This window comes from Drosophila erecta, unplaced genomic scaffold (assembly GCF_003286155.1).
Source record: "Drosophila erecta strain 14021-0224.00,06,07 unplaced genomic scaffold, DereRS2 tig00000021-arrow-pilon, whole genome shotgun sequence".
Lineage (NCBI taxonomy): Eukaryota > Metazoa > Arthropoda > Insecta > Diptera > Drosophilidae > Drosophila > Drosophila erecta.
The window spans coordinates 8,130,577-8,148,363 of NW_020825198.1; the positions used below are offsets into that span (position 1 = coordinate 8,130,577).

Sequence of the window (17,787 nt, forward strand, 5' to 3'; positions counted from 1 at the left end):
TGACAAACGATGCAGCCGCTCATGAATGTCGCTAAAGTCAAGCCGGGAGGCAGATGTACGTGGCATCGATGGATCCGTGTATATATAGCTTTCTATATCAATAATCTATATGCTATAAACTCTCGCGATGTCAAGTCTTCGAACTCAAACCAGTCACTGACACAGCCCAAGGAGTACCGACTCCAGAGACTATTTCATTCGCAGCCAACTGAAACAGAAAACGCAAACTGAAGGCCAGCGAAATCTGAGCAATCGAATGGCAATAAAACAATATACACACAGAGGTACATATGTTTACAGAACTGGTCCTAGGAAAAGCTTCATCATCAAATGCATACATATGTACATACATGCGCCGTCGCCTCAATTTTCTTAACACTTGTTTTGATAGTTACAATTAATTACCTGTAGCCGAATATTCTTTTTATAATGATTTCCTATATTTGCCAACATTTCTTGCACTACTTTGTTTTATCAGCAGTGTGACTGCAGCCTAATAGTACAAATATACCAACCAAACTTATCGGTATCATTCGTAGTTTAAGATGAAAGTTTGTTCAAGTGGTTACTTCTTTTTTTCTACTAGAAAATAAGTTTATTTTGAATAAAACAAATTTTTTTTTTTAGACCACCTGAAATACATTTTAAAATTGAAAGAACCAACTGTTTGTTATTTATAAATCCGCGTTGCATCTTCATCAAAATTATAATACCCTTTTGTCATGGTATTAAAATGTTTATGGAAGGCAGGAGCAGGAATAAAAATAAGAGCATATCCCAGAACCGTAAACCTTTTTTGTAACTGGAGAATAATAAAAGAGCAGAATAAATAAATAAAATGTTGGCAATTATTTAGGCTTTTAACATGTCAGCCACGTGGCAGCCACAAAACGGAAACGGAAGCAGAATCCCCCCACACACACACAAAAACCACTCACTCACACAAGCACAAAACGAATTGAATTTTGATTTGGGTTTTAGTCCAAGAATAAACGTTACATACATATGTTTCGAATGAGAAATTGTTAGGAAAGGAAATGTTATCGAAGTGAAGAATCCATTTAATTGAAGAAAAATCATTTCCCAATTTCCTTGTAATGAGTTCGATTTCAGATAAAAAATAGAAAGGACATTTCGTTGAGGCAAAACGTCAAGATCTAATCAAATCAAAGTCAATTGTCAGGCTCAATCGAATGCTATTTGCTTAAGGTTTCAATTATCCAGACAAACAATCAATCCCCTCCCCCTTTCCCCAAAAGCATACAACTAATTTGGCAAATTTAACAAAAGCCCAGATACGACGACAGCGAATGCTGCGCAAACAAAGTTAATTACAATAATGAAGCTAATTTGGACCAAAAAGAGCAAAAGGGAAAACCACAAATTAGGCCAAGAATAACGGGCAAAGGACTTTTTTGCACGTGGAGTGGTTGTGGGGTTTTTCGGGATGAAACTTATCTCAATCTGAGACGCATTTTTCAGCGTACTCTGCTCTTTGTCAAAGTGCTTTTGCGGTTTTTAATACCCCTCCTACCCCCCACCCGGCAACCATCTTGAGGTCAACTAATAATACTTTTTGGCTTTTATAATTTATGGCACGGTTGGCCGATCCACCAACCCCTATTTTCGTTCCTTTAAACCCAACCTACTAACCACTTTATATTTAATTAGTGCGTGCGCTGGTTCCAACCTCTTTCAGTGCGTGAGAACTCGCGAAAAAGTTATTAACTGCCACTAATTATACATTTCTCAAGTGATACGCATTTATATTCAGGCATTTTCCTTTTTTATATGTACGCAGTACGAATATATATATATACTCGTACTTTCTTCGCCGCTGGTCCTGGGTCCTTGCCATAAAAAAGCTTTCCTGGTAATTAATGCTACATTTTTCTCCTCGTTTCGTTTTGGTACGCGACTCTTTGGCGCTCTCGTCTTAATTACACTGGATTATAAATATTAAAAACGGAAGCAGTTGCCAGTAATCAGGACATCGAGCAGCAGCTAAAAGCAAGTGGCAGCCATTTTGTGTTGCACTGCGCGAGAGAAATTTGAGAAATGGCTGCTTAATGAGATCCGAGAACGAGGTAAACAAAAAATTTCGAATATCAGGTTGTAGTAATCAGAAAGCGCAGGAAAACGTATATATAAGAAATGCACAAATTGCCAGGGCAAACAATTAATTAATATTTAAACAGGTGTGCAGAGAGACTAGAGTATCCGTTCTAGTAAAACAACTATGCCAAATTTTTGTATATATATAACAGGAGAATACTTATATTTTAAAAATGTCTTGCTCTAAAATCAAACACGAAACCATCACACACTTTGCGTCCCCTATGTAATATTAAAACGGCTATACCGTGATCAAGTTACAAATATATGACAACAGCTGTCGATGTCAGGTTTCCAGAAACATCAAAATCTCATGTTGCCAAGAACAATTTCAATCTGTAAAAAAGAAAGGAGCTGAAATCCATTTGGCAACAGCTGCTTATGGCACATAGGGGGCTGAAAAGCATACAACCTTCAAGGAACTAACATAATAAGTGGCATCAGCGTTGTAAAGTGTGTGATAAAATCAGGTCTAAAACTAACGAATGATATTAAATAGGCATTTTGAGCAGCAGACAATGGGGAACAATGCGGCGTATACGCAATATTGAGTGTCACCCCAGGCATTCTTTCAAGCCGTTTTCGCCACTTAAATCGTCCAGATGATGATGATAATAATGCAACCAGAAACAGCACAAAAAGCTATGGAACTCTCCTGTACTTAAGAACATGTTTGACCGAGGAACTCGACATATGCCAAGCCAAGGCAGCTGGGTAAAAATAAGTGGAGGTGGAATTCCAACAGTAAGGGCATTCCAGCCATGCCCACCACTTCACATGGAGTTCGAGCGACTCAACTTTGACATTTCCCTCTCTCCCACTCGGACTGCCTCGAATTTTCCCGCACTGCCTTTACCCCATTCCACCCACGGTCATTTCCCTGGCACACACAATGGTATGTCCACGGCATGTGGCAGTCAGATGTGTGGGCGTGGCGTTCAACTTGTTTTTGCCGCAAAATGATTTATGACAATGCATTGAAAAGTTCGTTCTAGGCTGTCAACGAAGGAGGGGAAATGTCAATAAGGGAACCCAGCTAGAATTGTGAGAAGGCAAGTCCTTAGAAGCACAAATGTACACATGGAAAAATATAAATATGTTATACATAGAGCTCGAGTATGTGATTTTATCAACTGATTTCATATGACGAAAAAATATAAAACTTTGATATTAAATTAAATTGAAAGGCTTTATATTTTTGCAGTGCAACTTCCATGCTTTTCGATCTATTAAATTGATAGCCTGCTAACCAATTTTATCTGATTTTCAATTTGCAGCTGGAAACTGTTTGAGGCCCTAAATGCAGAAGCAAAATGTCAGGGTAGCAGGCAGCCAAATGCCAATAAGTTGTCATGTTCCGACGACAGCTGGAGGAACTCGCACATCCTGGCACATCCTGCTCCTGCCGCATCCACCCACCCATCCCACATACGTACAAGTATATATCCTTCCCATTTGCCGGGGGCCACTTACACTTACACGTTCATCGGGAATGGCCAAAGACTGCGGGCTCCGTCTTACACGGGCCACATTCACACACATTATTTAGGGATGCAGTGGTTGAATGGGTCGGGTGTAGGAGTAGGACGATTCTGGATGGAAAGGAGTCCCATCCTGACGCCTGAGCACGTCCCTCATATGCCACAAGAAGCTGCACACGCTGACACATTAATGTCCGCAGCGGAACATCCAGTCGCACCTGTCCGTGCCCACCTGTATATTCGCCGCCTGGAAGCCCCTCAAAACTATACCACCATTTCCGCTGCCATCGCTGCCATCGCTGCCATTGTCGTATTTGTCTTATGAACTGTCAAACTGACATTCATTGACGCTTGACGTGTAATAAGCGAAACGAACCGAAATGAAATGAAATGGTCGGGATGGCGTGGGTTAAATAAGTATGATGGGCGTTCCTCATTGCAAATATAATTTTTCAACCCATTTAATGGACTTTCATACTTTCAGCATGATTTTAATCATGACCTTTAAAAAAAATGCAAATTTTTTCCAACATTTGCTAATGCAATTAAATGGGAATTTAAAGTCAAGTAGACAAACAGGTAACTTTTTTCCAGTAAAAAGTGTGGGCTGTATTGCATAATATTTATACGTTATAAAAAGGGAATTTTAGCTAGCAATGTAGTTTCTGGCACTCCAGTTGAAGGTAATTGTGAAATATAACTCAATCAACGGGAGTGAAATTCCGTTAGCTAAAAACCATTAAAAATTCCAAGAATTCCAGCAGCCATCGAAAGCCGGCATGGCTAACAAAGCATTTGGAAATATTTTCGGGGTGAAAGGCGGTCGAGAAAGGCGGAGAGAAAGGTGGAAAACGACGGATAACAGATTCAGGTGGATGGCCATAGCAAAAGTCGAAGCGAATTTTTGCACAATGCAAACATAATGAGTTTGGGGAAATGCAAATAATTCGCAATGGAAATCATTATTGAGCATTGAACCAGACGACAGCCGGAGCGCTTAGAAAATGGGCAAATAGCAGAGGTTGGGCTCCAATCCACACTGGTCATCATGGTGGCAGGTCAGCACACACAGGAGGAGTTGAAGTTTTTCGTGTTCACTTCGGCTGCATTGCCAGGAATTTTCCCCACGGGCTTTGGTGCAGCCTCGAAAATGGAAAATGGAAAAGAAAATGTTGAACAGCCAGTCCCGTTGTGCAGTGCACAGAAATAAATTATCATTTTAAGTTTGAGTTTTAAATTGACTCATTTAAGCAGCGCGTTCATCAGCTATTACCATTTGTAACATCTTGGGCATCATAATCTATTTAAATGATATTTTTTTAAACTGATATTTTTCTCTCAGTGCAATCATAGGCAGTAATGGGCGACGGCAGCTCATTGAGTGGGTGAGAGCCTGGCGATAATCGTTAAGCGATTTCGCTTCCTTTTCGCTTGTTTAATGAAGTGTTTAAAATTTACGATTCGAGCTAAATTTATTGCACTCCGAGAAGATATCGAAAAGTGGAAGTCCGTCCACGCGGCAACCCCACTACTCGAAAATGAAAAATCTCAGTGGGGAAGATGGCAAAGTAAAGGGAACAAAGGCATCCCCTTTGATGGCTGCTCGGGGAATCAATCTTACATGTGCTCCAAAGGGGGAGTTTTGGGCAGAAATGGAATCCTTGCTGATTGGATGACGAAATAAAAACGTTGCACACAACGAGATTGTTAATAGCACTGTGCTCTGACTCTCTCTTCTACATACTTTTACCCCAAAAACCTCTCGTTTGGTAAGCCAATTACGTGGATACCACCACAACAACGGGGGGCAAAAACAAAAGGACAATAAAGGACTCGCTCGTAAATGCCATCAAAGCAGCTGAGCTAAGCAGTGTGACTCTTTGGTCGATGAGTTCGGTTCCCCAGTTGATGATGCTGATACCTCTACTGTTACGTTACGTATACGCCGCGTTGATTTTCAATAAACCGCACGGGCAAACCGCAAAAATAGCAGCGGAAAATAAACCAAACTTGATGGCAGCACAACACAAATTCTTTGCATACTTTTCCGAGCCCACTCAAGTGGCAAGCCCACGAACGACAGCACTTGATGAGCTTTCCAATTACATTTAGCTGTGTTGCCTGTTAACTGTCTCTTCCGTTGGCCGGATAAGGAATTAACTGCCGGCCTCGTAAAAGCCGAAAGCAAAAATGGCCCTCAACTGATTTCCACTGCTGACTCGGTGTGTGCACAATAAAAATTATCATAAGTTTCCTATGCCATGTGGGAACTGCAAACACAATTTGTGTAATGAAAGTCGAGAGGGTTTACCGATGTGGTTTTGTCTGAGCCCTGAGAGCAGATCAAATCTTTTGGCAGGCTAGTCAATTGATTAAAGGAGCGGCTAATGAAAAGTTGCTTAGGTGCAGGCATTAGTGATTTGTAGGGAGCATAGGAGATTGTATCTGTACAAGGACTACAGGTTGTAGTAATTGGTTCCACAAGGTTGAGTCAAACGTAGTTGTTATAATCAAGTCAACCGGATCCACCTTTCAGCAGCTTGTCAAGAGTTTTGGGTTCCCTGGTCGTCAGTAACTGCCAACGATCGAAAACAATCGATTGGAACTTGTAAAATTATTTGTAGTTTTTGCTATTTCAAAATCTTCGTGAAATGGCCAACCGCATGAGAGGAGGAGCCTGCTGTCCTTCCAGATGTCAGCCCGCCTGTCCACCCTGTCCACCTGGTCCGCCCTGTGACGCACCGTAAGTTGCATATCATATTTGTTTGCCATTTCTAAGTTGCTCATAAAAGACTGGTGCGCCTGGATAAACTGTGGCCGGAGCCCTACAACCCCTGCTCCTTCAAGAATTGCCTGATCTTCGGTGGTCACGATGAGCCCTACGTGCGGCCCTTTGATCCCAAGGATTGTGCGCGAATGCGTCGCAGTGATATCGACCGATCATTGGGTTATCCCATAGGCGTTGTGTCCGGTACGCTTGCTGTAAAGGGGGGCATTCCGAACCAGGAGAGCGTCCGGTTTGCATCAAATCTTAAGGCATTCGCTCACTCCTATTACACCCGTCGCGATGAATGGAAACCGGAAACGATCGACATGGTGGTGAGCGAAGGTCAGGTTTTGTTCAACGATTCAGAGAACATGGATCCACCAAATACATCAGACTCGCCGGATATTTACGATGAGAATGAGCAAAAGGTGACGCGCCACTTTAAGATCAACGATATTGAGTTTGCCATGGAGTTGGAGGCGCCCTTCGAGATCTACGGCTACATAAACATCATACAAAATCTCCGTAGAATTTTAAGAGCCTTCTTCAAGAAGGCCAAGTACGGGGTGTTCTTTACGCCCAATTGGTATCTGCTGATTTGGAAGGAGAAAGGTATTTGGATGGTACTCGATTTAAATGGCAGGGACAAGAGCACTATGAAACCAAACAGTGAAGAGGGGTATCCCTTACTCTTGGGTCTCAAGTCCTTCGACAATGTCGTTTGGCTGATAAAGAAGGAGAGCGATCTGGAGAAGACTGCCAAGTTTTCAATTAGAGAAATCCTCGTAGTTCGTATGGCCACACCTGGAAACACTGGTCAAAGCTGGGAGCGAGAACATGGTATGCGAATGAGCCAGTTCGATGTGATAGCCTCCGATTATGCCTATGTCAAGTCCAATCTGCATCTTACCCTAAACTCGAAGGATGCCTTGAGGAATCGCAGTGCTCTACCTGTGGCTGTGGCAACCGCTTTGGCTTCCAAGATCGATCATCCAGCCACTTGGGACCAGAAAATGTACGACAAGGTCATGTGCTATGGCGTTAATATGTGCAAAAATTGCTGGGAACCCTGTGGGGATCTTAGTAAACCCATGGATCTCGACGATTTTCCGCGACAGATTCGCATGGGTCAGTTTGTGGCCGAGATTATGCTCACTCCAAATGCTTACGAGGGCTGGTGGAAGTGTGTCCCGATGTACAAGTTCAACGATTTCCACCTAATGCTGGAGAAGGCTCTCGATCAAAACGATTATGTGATCTTTCAGATCAACAATCAGATGTACTCGCTGTGGAAGAAGTCTGATTTTATCTACCTAATGGATCCGTATCGCCACAACATTGTGGGTCGCATTTTGGAGGAGGGCGAGGATCCGAAAAGTGCCACAGTTCGCATGTTCGGCAATATGGATCGTCTGTTGAGTGTTTTCCACCAGATCCTGCTGGAATCGAATCGATCGGCTGTATTCCACATACATACGCTCCGGATAAGAAATATTACGGAATGTCCGCCGGGCACGGCTCCAGCCTTACTACCTCCAGATGAGGATGTGGAGGTTCGATCGCTCAACGAGAATATCCGCTTCGATGAGAACTACGACAAGTGTCTGCAGGAGCTGGGTGAGATCAGCGACTTCGAGGAGGATCTGGTATCCGAGATCGAGCCCATTGTGGAGGTCAGTTCCTCGGAGGAGATGGTCGAGGAGGAGGAGGGCGGTGGCGGTGGTGCTGTCGAGGGCGGCGAGGGAGAGGACGATGATGAGGACTAGCCTGGGGCTAATGGATATTTTCTTTATTGAACAGAGAGCTTGAAATTGCTGTAGTTCTACAACGCCTCCAAATAATGTTTCCCATTTGAACAATCAATTTATCAAATGTAAATATTTGACATACAATATAAATTTTAAGTTATTAATAGTAGCAGTGGATTGAAAACATATTTTCCGTGGTATATACTTGTATTATTCCACAACTCCACAACTCAGTAGCATCAATTTGTCACACACAGCTTTTCTACATGCAACTTAGTCTCGACATGTTATCCTTTCCTCAGGACCTTTCTACCGCCATTTTTAACAAGCGCGACAGGAGGACAATGGGTGTTGAGAAATGCAGAAAAACGAGATCCTGCGAGGGCGTAAAACATTTTGAATTAAATGTCACGTTGTCGGTGTAAAGTCGCTTGTTCAGCGACACAATGACAACAGGAGGATAGGATATCTGGCTAAAATAGTCGTAGGACGCGTGGCTCCTTGAAGCGTTTGGCGACTCTATGTTATTGCCGCCACTCGACAAGCGATGGGCGGCAGGAGGGGGCGTGGTCCGTGTGTGTCATTAAACGCAGGGCAGGTAATGTGGGGGAAGGGGGGTAGAGAAAAAAAAAAGAAATTGCAATGCCGGCGGCCAGCTGAGAAGCCTAACCATTTTCCCATTTACCCGAGGATGCCGAGGAGCAAAACGAACGGAGAAGAGACACACACTTTGGGGCATCAGTCACTTTGACAGCAGGTTACCTGTGCCACCAGATCGCTGCTTCTTCCCATCTCACCTGTGCTTATTTGCATGGCTGACAAGAGCTACATTGTTGTTGCAACCGTAGACATTTCTGTCTTTATTTTGCATTCGAGAGCTGGATTCGCGCTTCTACCCGGCGACAACATTTCACAAAAGTCGACAGCGCGAAATTAATGGAAATTTAAAAATTGCATTTTTCGACATCCGGCGGCAGGACGAAGGAAGGATGGAGAAAAGGACACGGAACTGACATTGTGGTCTCGCCTGTCGCTGAGAGATAATAGAGACGACTGGCTGAGTAAAATTGGTTTCAAGTCTGACCATTTCTACTTTTCAGCTGGCTTTAAAACTGAATGCTTTTACCTTCAACCATTTCATTATTAATTAATTGAGTATTCGGCTTACCTGCAACGACAAAAAAGAGAAGAGAAATTAAAGTTAGTTCTGGTTTTATTATGCACATTTCATATATTTATTATAATAAATCGCATTCACTCAAATACAATTAAAATTTCATCAACTGAACAATTAAAGTGCATAAAAACACATTTTTTTCTGGCACATCCTTTATGTGTTGTTTGGATTTTTTTCGCTGTTTGCTGATTGCATTAATTTTTAATTTTGCGTGTAAATATCGTTCCACTGCACGAAAATTGTTGGTGCAATTAATTTGTAGTTTCACTGTTTTATGTCACGTCCCCTGCTCAACGGTGGTAATTAAACTACTGCAACTGCCACGCCCTCGCCGCCCACATGGCGTCATATGTCAGCGACAGACGAACGGCAAACTATGCAAAACAAAAACAAAACAAAACCAGAAGCCTCGAAAGAGCGGAAAAAATAAAAACAAAGTACGGGGCACTGGACACACAGGACAGTTGTGGGAAAATTGTGTGGGGGCGTGTCGCAATTTTCCTGCTAAGTGCACATGATAAATTAATGATTGAAGGCCCGTGTGTGTTTGCCGGCAAATCGAAGGTAGACAAAGTGATTAATTGTCAGACTGTGCCAAGAAGTGGGTGGGAAAATCAGGGCGTCGGGTAACTAGAGCAGGCGCATACGAGTATGTATATCCATCGAACCATCACAGGTAATTTGTGCAATTTTTGACGTGGCAGGTCCCAGGAAACCTGGCCGTGTAAATAAACCTCGATTCTAGCACCCCACTTGTTTTCCTGTTAAGTGATACCCCCACTTTGGATTTCCCACTTTTGGCTGCCACAAAGTCAAAGCACACGTCATTAAGACACACATTTGAGAACTTCTGATTAATTGATTGGGCAACTTTCGATAGTGGGGACTCGGTACAATTTTGTAGTCGATTCTGAATGATAAATAGCACTTGCAAAGATAGTAGGAATTCAAACAGGAATTCATATAAAATATAACGTATACGCAACGTTGCAGTACCAATGAAATATAAAATGGAGAACATTTTGGGCCTATTTCAGTATAATACCAATTTAAGCCTTCAATAAGTACGGTAAGTTAAGCCAAGAAATTTAAAACTAATCCAAAAATCAATATTTTAATATTCCTTGCCACATTTTTGTATGCCTCTTTAAACACTAACTGGAAAAATTGTACATGTTTAGTTCAACACAAAAACCAGGACCACAAATATTGTATAAAACAAATTTACATTAACTGACAACGACAGTAACTATGTGTAAACCATGGTTACATGCAAATAATACACACTGCAATTGCAACAACTTTGACAGCAACCAACAGCAACAGAACCACAAACTTTGCGATTTTGCAACCGAATCAATGTGCAACGGGAAAAGTTTCGGGCCAAAAACTTGGAAACCCATTTACCCTAACCGAAGGGCATTCGAAAATAAAGTTTGGATTTAGAAAATTAAACAATTTAATTAGTTAAAGAAGTATCGTAGGATTAATTAAATTTAAAATTTAAATTTAAATACGTAAAGTAGTTCTACGAATTTTATAACAGAATAATTTATAGAAATAATTTTGAAGGAGTGAAAAATTCTATGTATTTCCAAGTACATTAAAGCAATCAAAATAAAAACCATTAAACATTTAAATATATTAAAAAAGGAAAAACATTGCCTCATGCGCCATTAAGCAGCATTGTTGCCTGAGGCAGAAATGCGTTTTAAATATATTGCATTTTTATGCAATAAATTCTAGTTTGGTTGGAATTAAAGTTGAATCAAATCGTTGTTATTAAACGTTTTAGCTCTCTGGAGAAAAGAAATGTAGAAAATCCAGCTAATATGCAAATGTTTGTTTTAACCTGCAGGCGGGCATAAAACAAATATCCCAAAGAGTTTCATAGATAAAACAAAACAAAGGAGAATAAAAAAAGAGTGGAAAACAAAGCAGGAATAATAACGAGTTTTATGGGAAGGATTTACATATATGTACATATGTATGCATGTGTGTGTTTGGTGTTTGCATGTGGAAGGATATAGCTCCCACAACAACTGCAATTGCAGCTAAAAGAAAACTCTGTTTCATGTTTTTTTTCTCTTTTTTTTTTGAGCCACCACTCCACTTGTAACAATAAAAAGGAAACCGTCAGACGATTGTTCTTTGGCCATGGCATCATCATCCTTTCGAGTCCTTTGGCATGTTGGCCATAGAATCCTGGCCGCAAAAAAGCAGTCCCGCAATCCACTGTCCCTACACAGTCAACGGTATTTGCATGTAATTAAATTTTCCACTCGCCAACTGCAAACTGCAGCTGCTTTCTCCTATTTGCTCAGAACTGAATAAAAAGTGGAGCTTAGTTTGGTGGTGGCACGATGGTGATTCCACTGTACGAGTTTTTCCCCTGTGCTTCCAACTTTTTTTGTTTTGGATCAGAAGGTGACCTCTTCATATTGGCCAGAAGTTCTGGCATTAAGTTTGTAATGGCCTCAAAGTGGGGCCAAATGAGCAAGAATGGTTATCGAAACTGGATGTGAGAATACAAATGGCGAATTGCATTGAAACTTTTTTTGTAAGAACAATTGTGCAGAAAAATGTTATAAAAACGAAAAAGCACCAATTAGGTAATTAAATATATTTCAAGTCGTAAAATATAATGAAGGCTAAAGGTTTTATTTTGTGGAAATGGAATACAATGGAATATTCTATTGCTAGTGAAGCTTAAACAATGCTATTATGGTTAAATAGTAAAGTAACTGATTGCTCATCTCATCTCTAATATATACGTAACTCTTCTCCAGATTCGTATCTCAAATTGAATGGAAGCTCATTGGCAATGAAGTTTCTCCCCCTGACCTTTGACCCTCAATCGTGCGAAATACAATTTTCAATTATCGAGAGATCTGTGCAATTTCCCTGCCACCCCACAAACAAATGCAAATCAATTTCCCGGCAAGGAGCCAGCTAGGCAATCAACTCGCAAGCAAAAGAAGACCAACCAGCGAAACAATGCCAGCAAAAACGGCCAATAAAAATAAGCCAAAAATATAAACAACAATTGGCTAGAGGCAACCGCAACAACAGAACAACACAAACATTCCACATGCGAATCAAACGTGGGCGTGGCAGCAGGGGCTGGCCAGGAGCTAGATCGAAGCACAGTAAACATTTGGCCATTTTGGCGAATGAACTTTTTATGAGGCCAAGCGAAAAATGTAGCAGCTGAAAGCTTATCCTCGCTGAACAATTTTCCTGGCCACACCAATTTAATGCTGCTGGCTCAGCGGTGGGCGGCCGAATATCAAAATGAGCTGAATCGAATTCAATTCCATCGAAATACTCCACATAAAGCAAAAATTTCTATTAAACCAAATGCTCGCAAGCGGCTAATAAAAGTCAAGGAGTAGGAAAACAATGGTGCAAATTATTGGTGGCCAAAACAAATGGGTAAGTACCCTTATTTTTCTTATGCTAGATAGCTGCCAAAACTGACAGACAAACAAAGAAATACATTTTTTATATAGTTCTGTGACAAGCGACTAAGGGCAATTGATGATGATGTTCCATCTGAGAGCTAATCATCATTCAAATCATCAACTATGTAAGTTTAACTCCCAAGGTAGACAAATAGTAAATGTACTGCAGGCCACAGAAATAAACGACTTTGCTCACAGATACACACGCACACAGTTCGGGTGGCAAAACACACTTAATGAATAAGGTGTAGAAAGAAATGTAAACAGATACTTAACCTCCAGCGAAAGAAAGGCTACAAGCGAAATAAAAATCAACAGAAGTGAGATTAGGGGTGTGTGCGTGTGTAGCTGTGTGTGAATATGCATGAAAACAGCAACGTAGAGCCAAATGAAATAAAGGAAAATGTAAGCAAATAATAAAAGGAAAACAGCTAAGCGCTTTTCCTTCCCCGCCAGCAGTCCAAAAACCCCAAAGACCAACCTCGGAAACCACTTGGACATGAAAACGAACTGAAGGTGTTTGTGTATCTATGTGTGCGGTGTGCGTATATGTGCACATTAATGAGAGTGTCTGTGTGAGTTTTCCAACATATAATTAAGTGTCTGGCAGAGCGCAGCAAAGTCACGTAATTCTATTTAAGATTATTTAATAAAAAGCACACGAAGAGAACAGTTAATTAACATTTTCTCTCGGCTTTCATTTGCATTTGTCTTGTTCCTATTCACTCAAAGCGTACTACGTGGCGCATGAGTAATGTCCAAAAGCTGCGAGTGCTTACCATTGCCTACTAGCCGCAAAAATAAGTTCATTTATTACTTTGCAACGGAGTAAGATGTAATTAAAACCGAAAATTCAAGTTATTTCATTAGGTTAGCACCCACCACTTCCATTTTGAAAACCTACAACGCGCCGTATACGTAATATTTATAAATATTGCTAGCCGCCTTAAAATTGGCTACTTATTTCCATTAGCCTGTTATATATTACATAGTTCTTAAGCGTCAGTCAATATTTTATGGCTTGTATTTATCAAAAGAATACAATTTAGCCGCATCAATAAATTTCCGTTCTACTTTATATTTTGTCTTTTATCGTGGCCATATATCAAATGAACCTCTAATCCAGAGCGGAACTCTGAAATTGAATTTCAAACTGTTGTAGTATCATTCGCATTCATATCAATGTCACATCTTTTCCGCCTATGATTTATGCTTGCATAAAAAATTAAATGTAATTCCTTTATGCCCATTTCCTGGCGGGCAATTACACGAAGGAAAAAAAGCGAAAACAAATGAGAAATATGCAAATTTTTGAAAGCATTCATAAAAAGGCAGATAGGACTCACGAAAAATTCGTTTTTGTGTTCGTTTCACCGCAAAATGGCAAATGGCAATTTATGTGCATAAATGTATATGCATAAAAAAATTCTGCACAAATTTTAATGATGTTCGCTAAAATATTTAATGTATGGGGCACTTAAAAAGCCAACAAAAAAATAGCGAAAAAATAAATGAAATTCTGCGATGTTAAAAATATAGTAAATATTTCATAAACAACAGAAGGGATTCTTTGCGTATGGATAAAATATTTACAAATAATTATGGCTGCTAACCATTTTTGGGCTTAAAACAAAATGAACACAAAGTGCAACGATTTTAATTAATTCAAATGGTGGGGAAAATGTGTGAAATTCCCACTTGCATGCAAATGGCGAAATAAATGGGCGTGGCTGGCATTTCAAGAATGTCAATGCTAGACTCTGTGTGCTGAAGCCAAAACAATGCCAAATGGGCCAACAAGTCGGGCCAATTCCACTCGGCTCAAGTCAACCGACAAGCGGACAAGTTGGCCAAAAACTTGACCAACTTGGATGGGCGCTTCAGCCCAGTGGGCGTGGCCAAATCGTCTGTAACAACCTGCAGTCAGTTCGAATCCATCAAGGTAACAACCACACTACCCCAGCCCATCCATCTCCCCACCCACTCTGTTTGATTGGTTTATGTGTTTGATTGGCAATTTCTAAAAATAAAACAAAAATTCTCTATAATACAAAAAGTATTTCTCGTGTGTATTGGTCTGTTTGCCACTTGATTGCGGTTTTAGACTTTTCCACTTGTTAAGTCTCATTCCGCAGACGAGTTTTGGTTTGGCTAGTCGACTCCAGTCGCATGGAGTGGAGCGGAGTGAATAGCGGCGACTGACGTTCGAGTTGCAGTTGCCTGCTCTTCAGGCTTTAATTTAGAACGATGAGCGTTGAACGCGGCCGCAGAGGCGCAAGTGGCACGCAGCCGGCGAAAATACAAGAAACGGGTCGAATGGGTAGTGCCCTGTGATGCAAATGGTAAAGCGAAATACTCACTGCTCTATTGCAGAAGGACTAAGATGTGTTTAAAGGTGGTGAAAAAGAGTCGAGGAAGTTCAAATACTTATTTATATCAAGCCCTGTTTATTTCCCAATGGACCACAAATATTTAGAAAATATATATGATAATACATTATTATTTGGAAGCTAATATACCCAGGTGATCCATTGCCTCGTGCGAGGCATACAGAAAGAAAGGATAGAAACACAGATAGTCTCCGCTCGATAGGCAACCAGACAGATAGAAAGAGACAGAGGCCAGGCCATGGGTGCAGGTTTTCAGGGGGTTACTGGGGTTTTTTTGCATTTTTTTTACTGTGGTCTTAAAGGGGCGAGCAGGGCCAGGAAAGACGGTGCAGGCAATGAGCGTATAAAACAAATTGCATATCGCTGCAGAGGAACCTCTCAGTAACAGAGACAACCAGAGCAACAAAAACAAGCTGCAATAAAATAAATGAAAATGCGCTTGGAAAAAGCATTTCAAGTGCATTTCTGTGGGGTGGGGAGGGGGCAAAAAGTGAGGGAAAGCGACGCATTAAAGCTCTGCCAGACTGAAAACCCAGACCCCAGACCCAGACGGTTGTCTATTTAAACAGTCTGCAAGTGGTGGGTGGGCCAAAAACGTGCTGGCAGAGGGGGGCTTCGAGAGGGAGATGGAGATATGGCCGTAATAGATGGATAGCCTGGGCCCAAAACCAGAATCGACCGAAAAGCCAGCGAGGCATGCAATTGTTTTAGGCCTTAAATAACTGTATTTTCCGTTCCGTTCCGTTCCGTTCTGTTCAGTTCCGTTCCCTTGGCCATTTTCGGTCGTTTGGCGCTAAGTGGAGGGAGGTCCCTATATCTCCAACCTCCCCTACTATATCATCTATTATACCCCTGAGCTGGTGGAGTGAAAGGGAGGCGCACACTAGGCAAAATTGCACATGCAAAATGTTATGGCATGTAATTGATGTCATTGTATCATTGCATGGAATGCATCGAAGACATGGCATATGGATATATAGATACGGACATTGATCGTGCCCGTGATTTATGGTTCGTTAACTTTCACCCGGTCCCTGCGGACCGCCCACAAAAGACGAACATAAAAAGGTATAATGAACATTTACCATGTGGGATAAGGTGACAATGGAATAAGTGGCCGTCGATGTTCGGTTGACTGCCCGTCGATTATAACGGAAATTGATGGCGGTTATTATGGTCATAATTACGCTGGACTAAAGTGAAAATTCGTTGTGATCTCTGGGTGGTTTGCAACAGCATCAGTTTTGCATCTCTGCTGGGGCTGCAGTTGATTTAAGTTACATTCTTTACAAAACATTCTCTAAACAAAATTCATAACTGAACTTTTAACAACTTCGAAAAAGGCAGTTTAGCTGTGTGATTTTTACATCTCTTAATTATATGTTGATAAGTAAATATAAATATATAAGTATATACGAATTTGAAGGTGTAGCTAACCATAATTAGCATATGAATTTTGCATGCCGTGAAAAGTTTGTAAAGAGCTGTCGAAACATTTGTTGCTGTTGTTAAACATTTATTACATTTTTTACACTCTAGTAAAAATACCAATTATCGTTCGAGCGCTACTTATTTTGTAATGTCAGGCATATTTTGTTTTCTAAAATGTCTTTACCAGGATACATCCCCTAATTACCAAACACCATAACCGGAATTTCGAAAAAGCTTCCTCAGTTTCAACTACCAAACATCTAAACTTCACTTCTATTCCAATCAGACAAATGGCAAACTTTGTGAAAATGGATCCAAATGAATCACGCGTATGGAATGTGAAATCAATTAAATGGAAATCAGCTGCAAACAAAAAGGAAAAAAAAACGGAGGATTTGGTCAGAGAGAGATATCCACGTATAGATAGATAGATTGAGAGAGCAGCGATAAAAAACCAGACAATGAAAATCTCCCGAGAGGGAAAGAGGCGGCTGCGGATGCGGACAAAGAAAAGTCCGTGAGCAGGTGCATTGACTGTCAAGCTCTAAACGCATTTTCTCCCCCCGCTCCCCGCATCTGCCGTGGAAAACCCCTTTGGGCCAACACCGCTCGGCGTTAACTGGCTTTGGCTTTGGCGCTGCTGGCTTAGCCATTCCATTCAGAGAACGAGGCGAGGCTAAGCGGATGCATTAGACTATGTTGGATGTTGGACAACGGCAAACGGAACAACGCCAAAGGAAAAAAAAAGAAAAGAAAAAAAAAAAAGCTGAACAAAAAACAGGAAAAAAGCTTTGCAGAAAAGTGAAAATTCACAGAGGGGGAAAACGGAGAGAACTGGTTGCGAAAGGGGGAGGAAAATCGCGAGGGGCAGAACATCTTCCAATGACGCGGAGCAAAGACGTTTCTAACGGTTCAACAACATTGATGTTGGGTCTCCTCGAACCAAGATATATGTATGTATAGGAATGTAGGTATAGGAATGCGCTATAGCCTCCATCCATCTATCTTTCTTTGTCACTCGGTTTCCTCACTTTTGCTTCAGCATATTCTCTTTGGTCTCTGGCAACTAAACCCGCCTCGAAAACACGATTCCCTAACAATGGCCATTAGCAATCTGCAGACTGTTGCAGATGTACCATCAGCAACAACATTGTTGCTATTTCACTGGTTGTTGCTGTATCCCAATAGACAGTCAGTCCATCCAAGCGAACAGG

The 17,787-nt window shown here is 41.2% G+C and overlaps 2 protein-coding genes across 11 annotated transcripts in view; one reads left to right on the forward strand and one right to left on the reverse strand.

Moving 5' to 3' along the window:
* LOC6544279 (protein alan shepard) overlaps nucleotides 1-17,787 on the reverse strand; it is a 125,928-nt gene that overhangs the window by 72,009 nt on the left and 36,132 nt on the right. The window lies entirely within an intron of this gene.
* Nucleotides 6,115-8,280, forward strand: LOC6544281. The gene is made up of 2 exons (XM_001971942.3): nucleotides 6,115-6,339; nucleotides 6,389-8,280. The coding sequence occupies exons 1-2, from the start codon at nucleotides 6,248-6,250 to the stop codon at nucleotides 8,127-8,129; spliced, it is 1,833 nt and encodes a 610-aa protein (XP_001971978.1). The 5' UTR covers nucleotides 6,115-6,247; the 3' UTR covers nucleotides 8,130-8,280.

Coding starts and splice junctions, on each gene's coding strand:
- LOC6544281 (XM_001971942.3), top strand. CDS start 6,248: ATGGCCAACCGCATGAGAGGAGGAGCCTGCTGTCCTTCCAGATGTCAG. Junction 6,340..6,388: donor GGTCCGCCCTGTGACGCACC/GTAAGTTGCATA, acceptor TGCTCATAAAAG/ACTGGTGCGCCTGGATAAAC.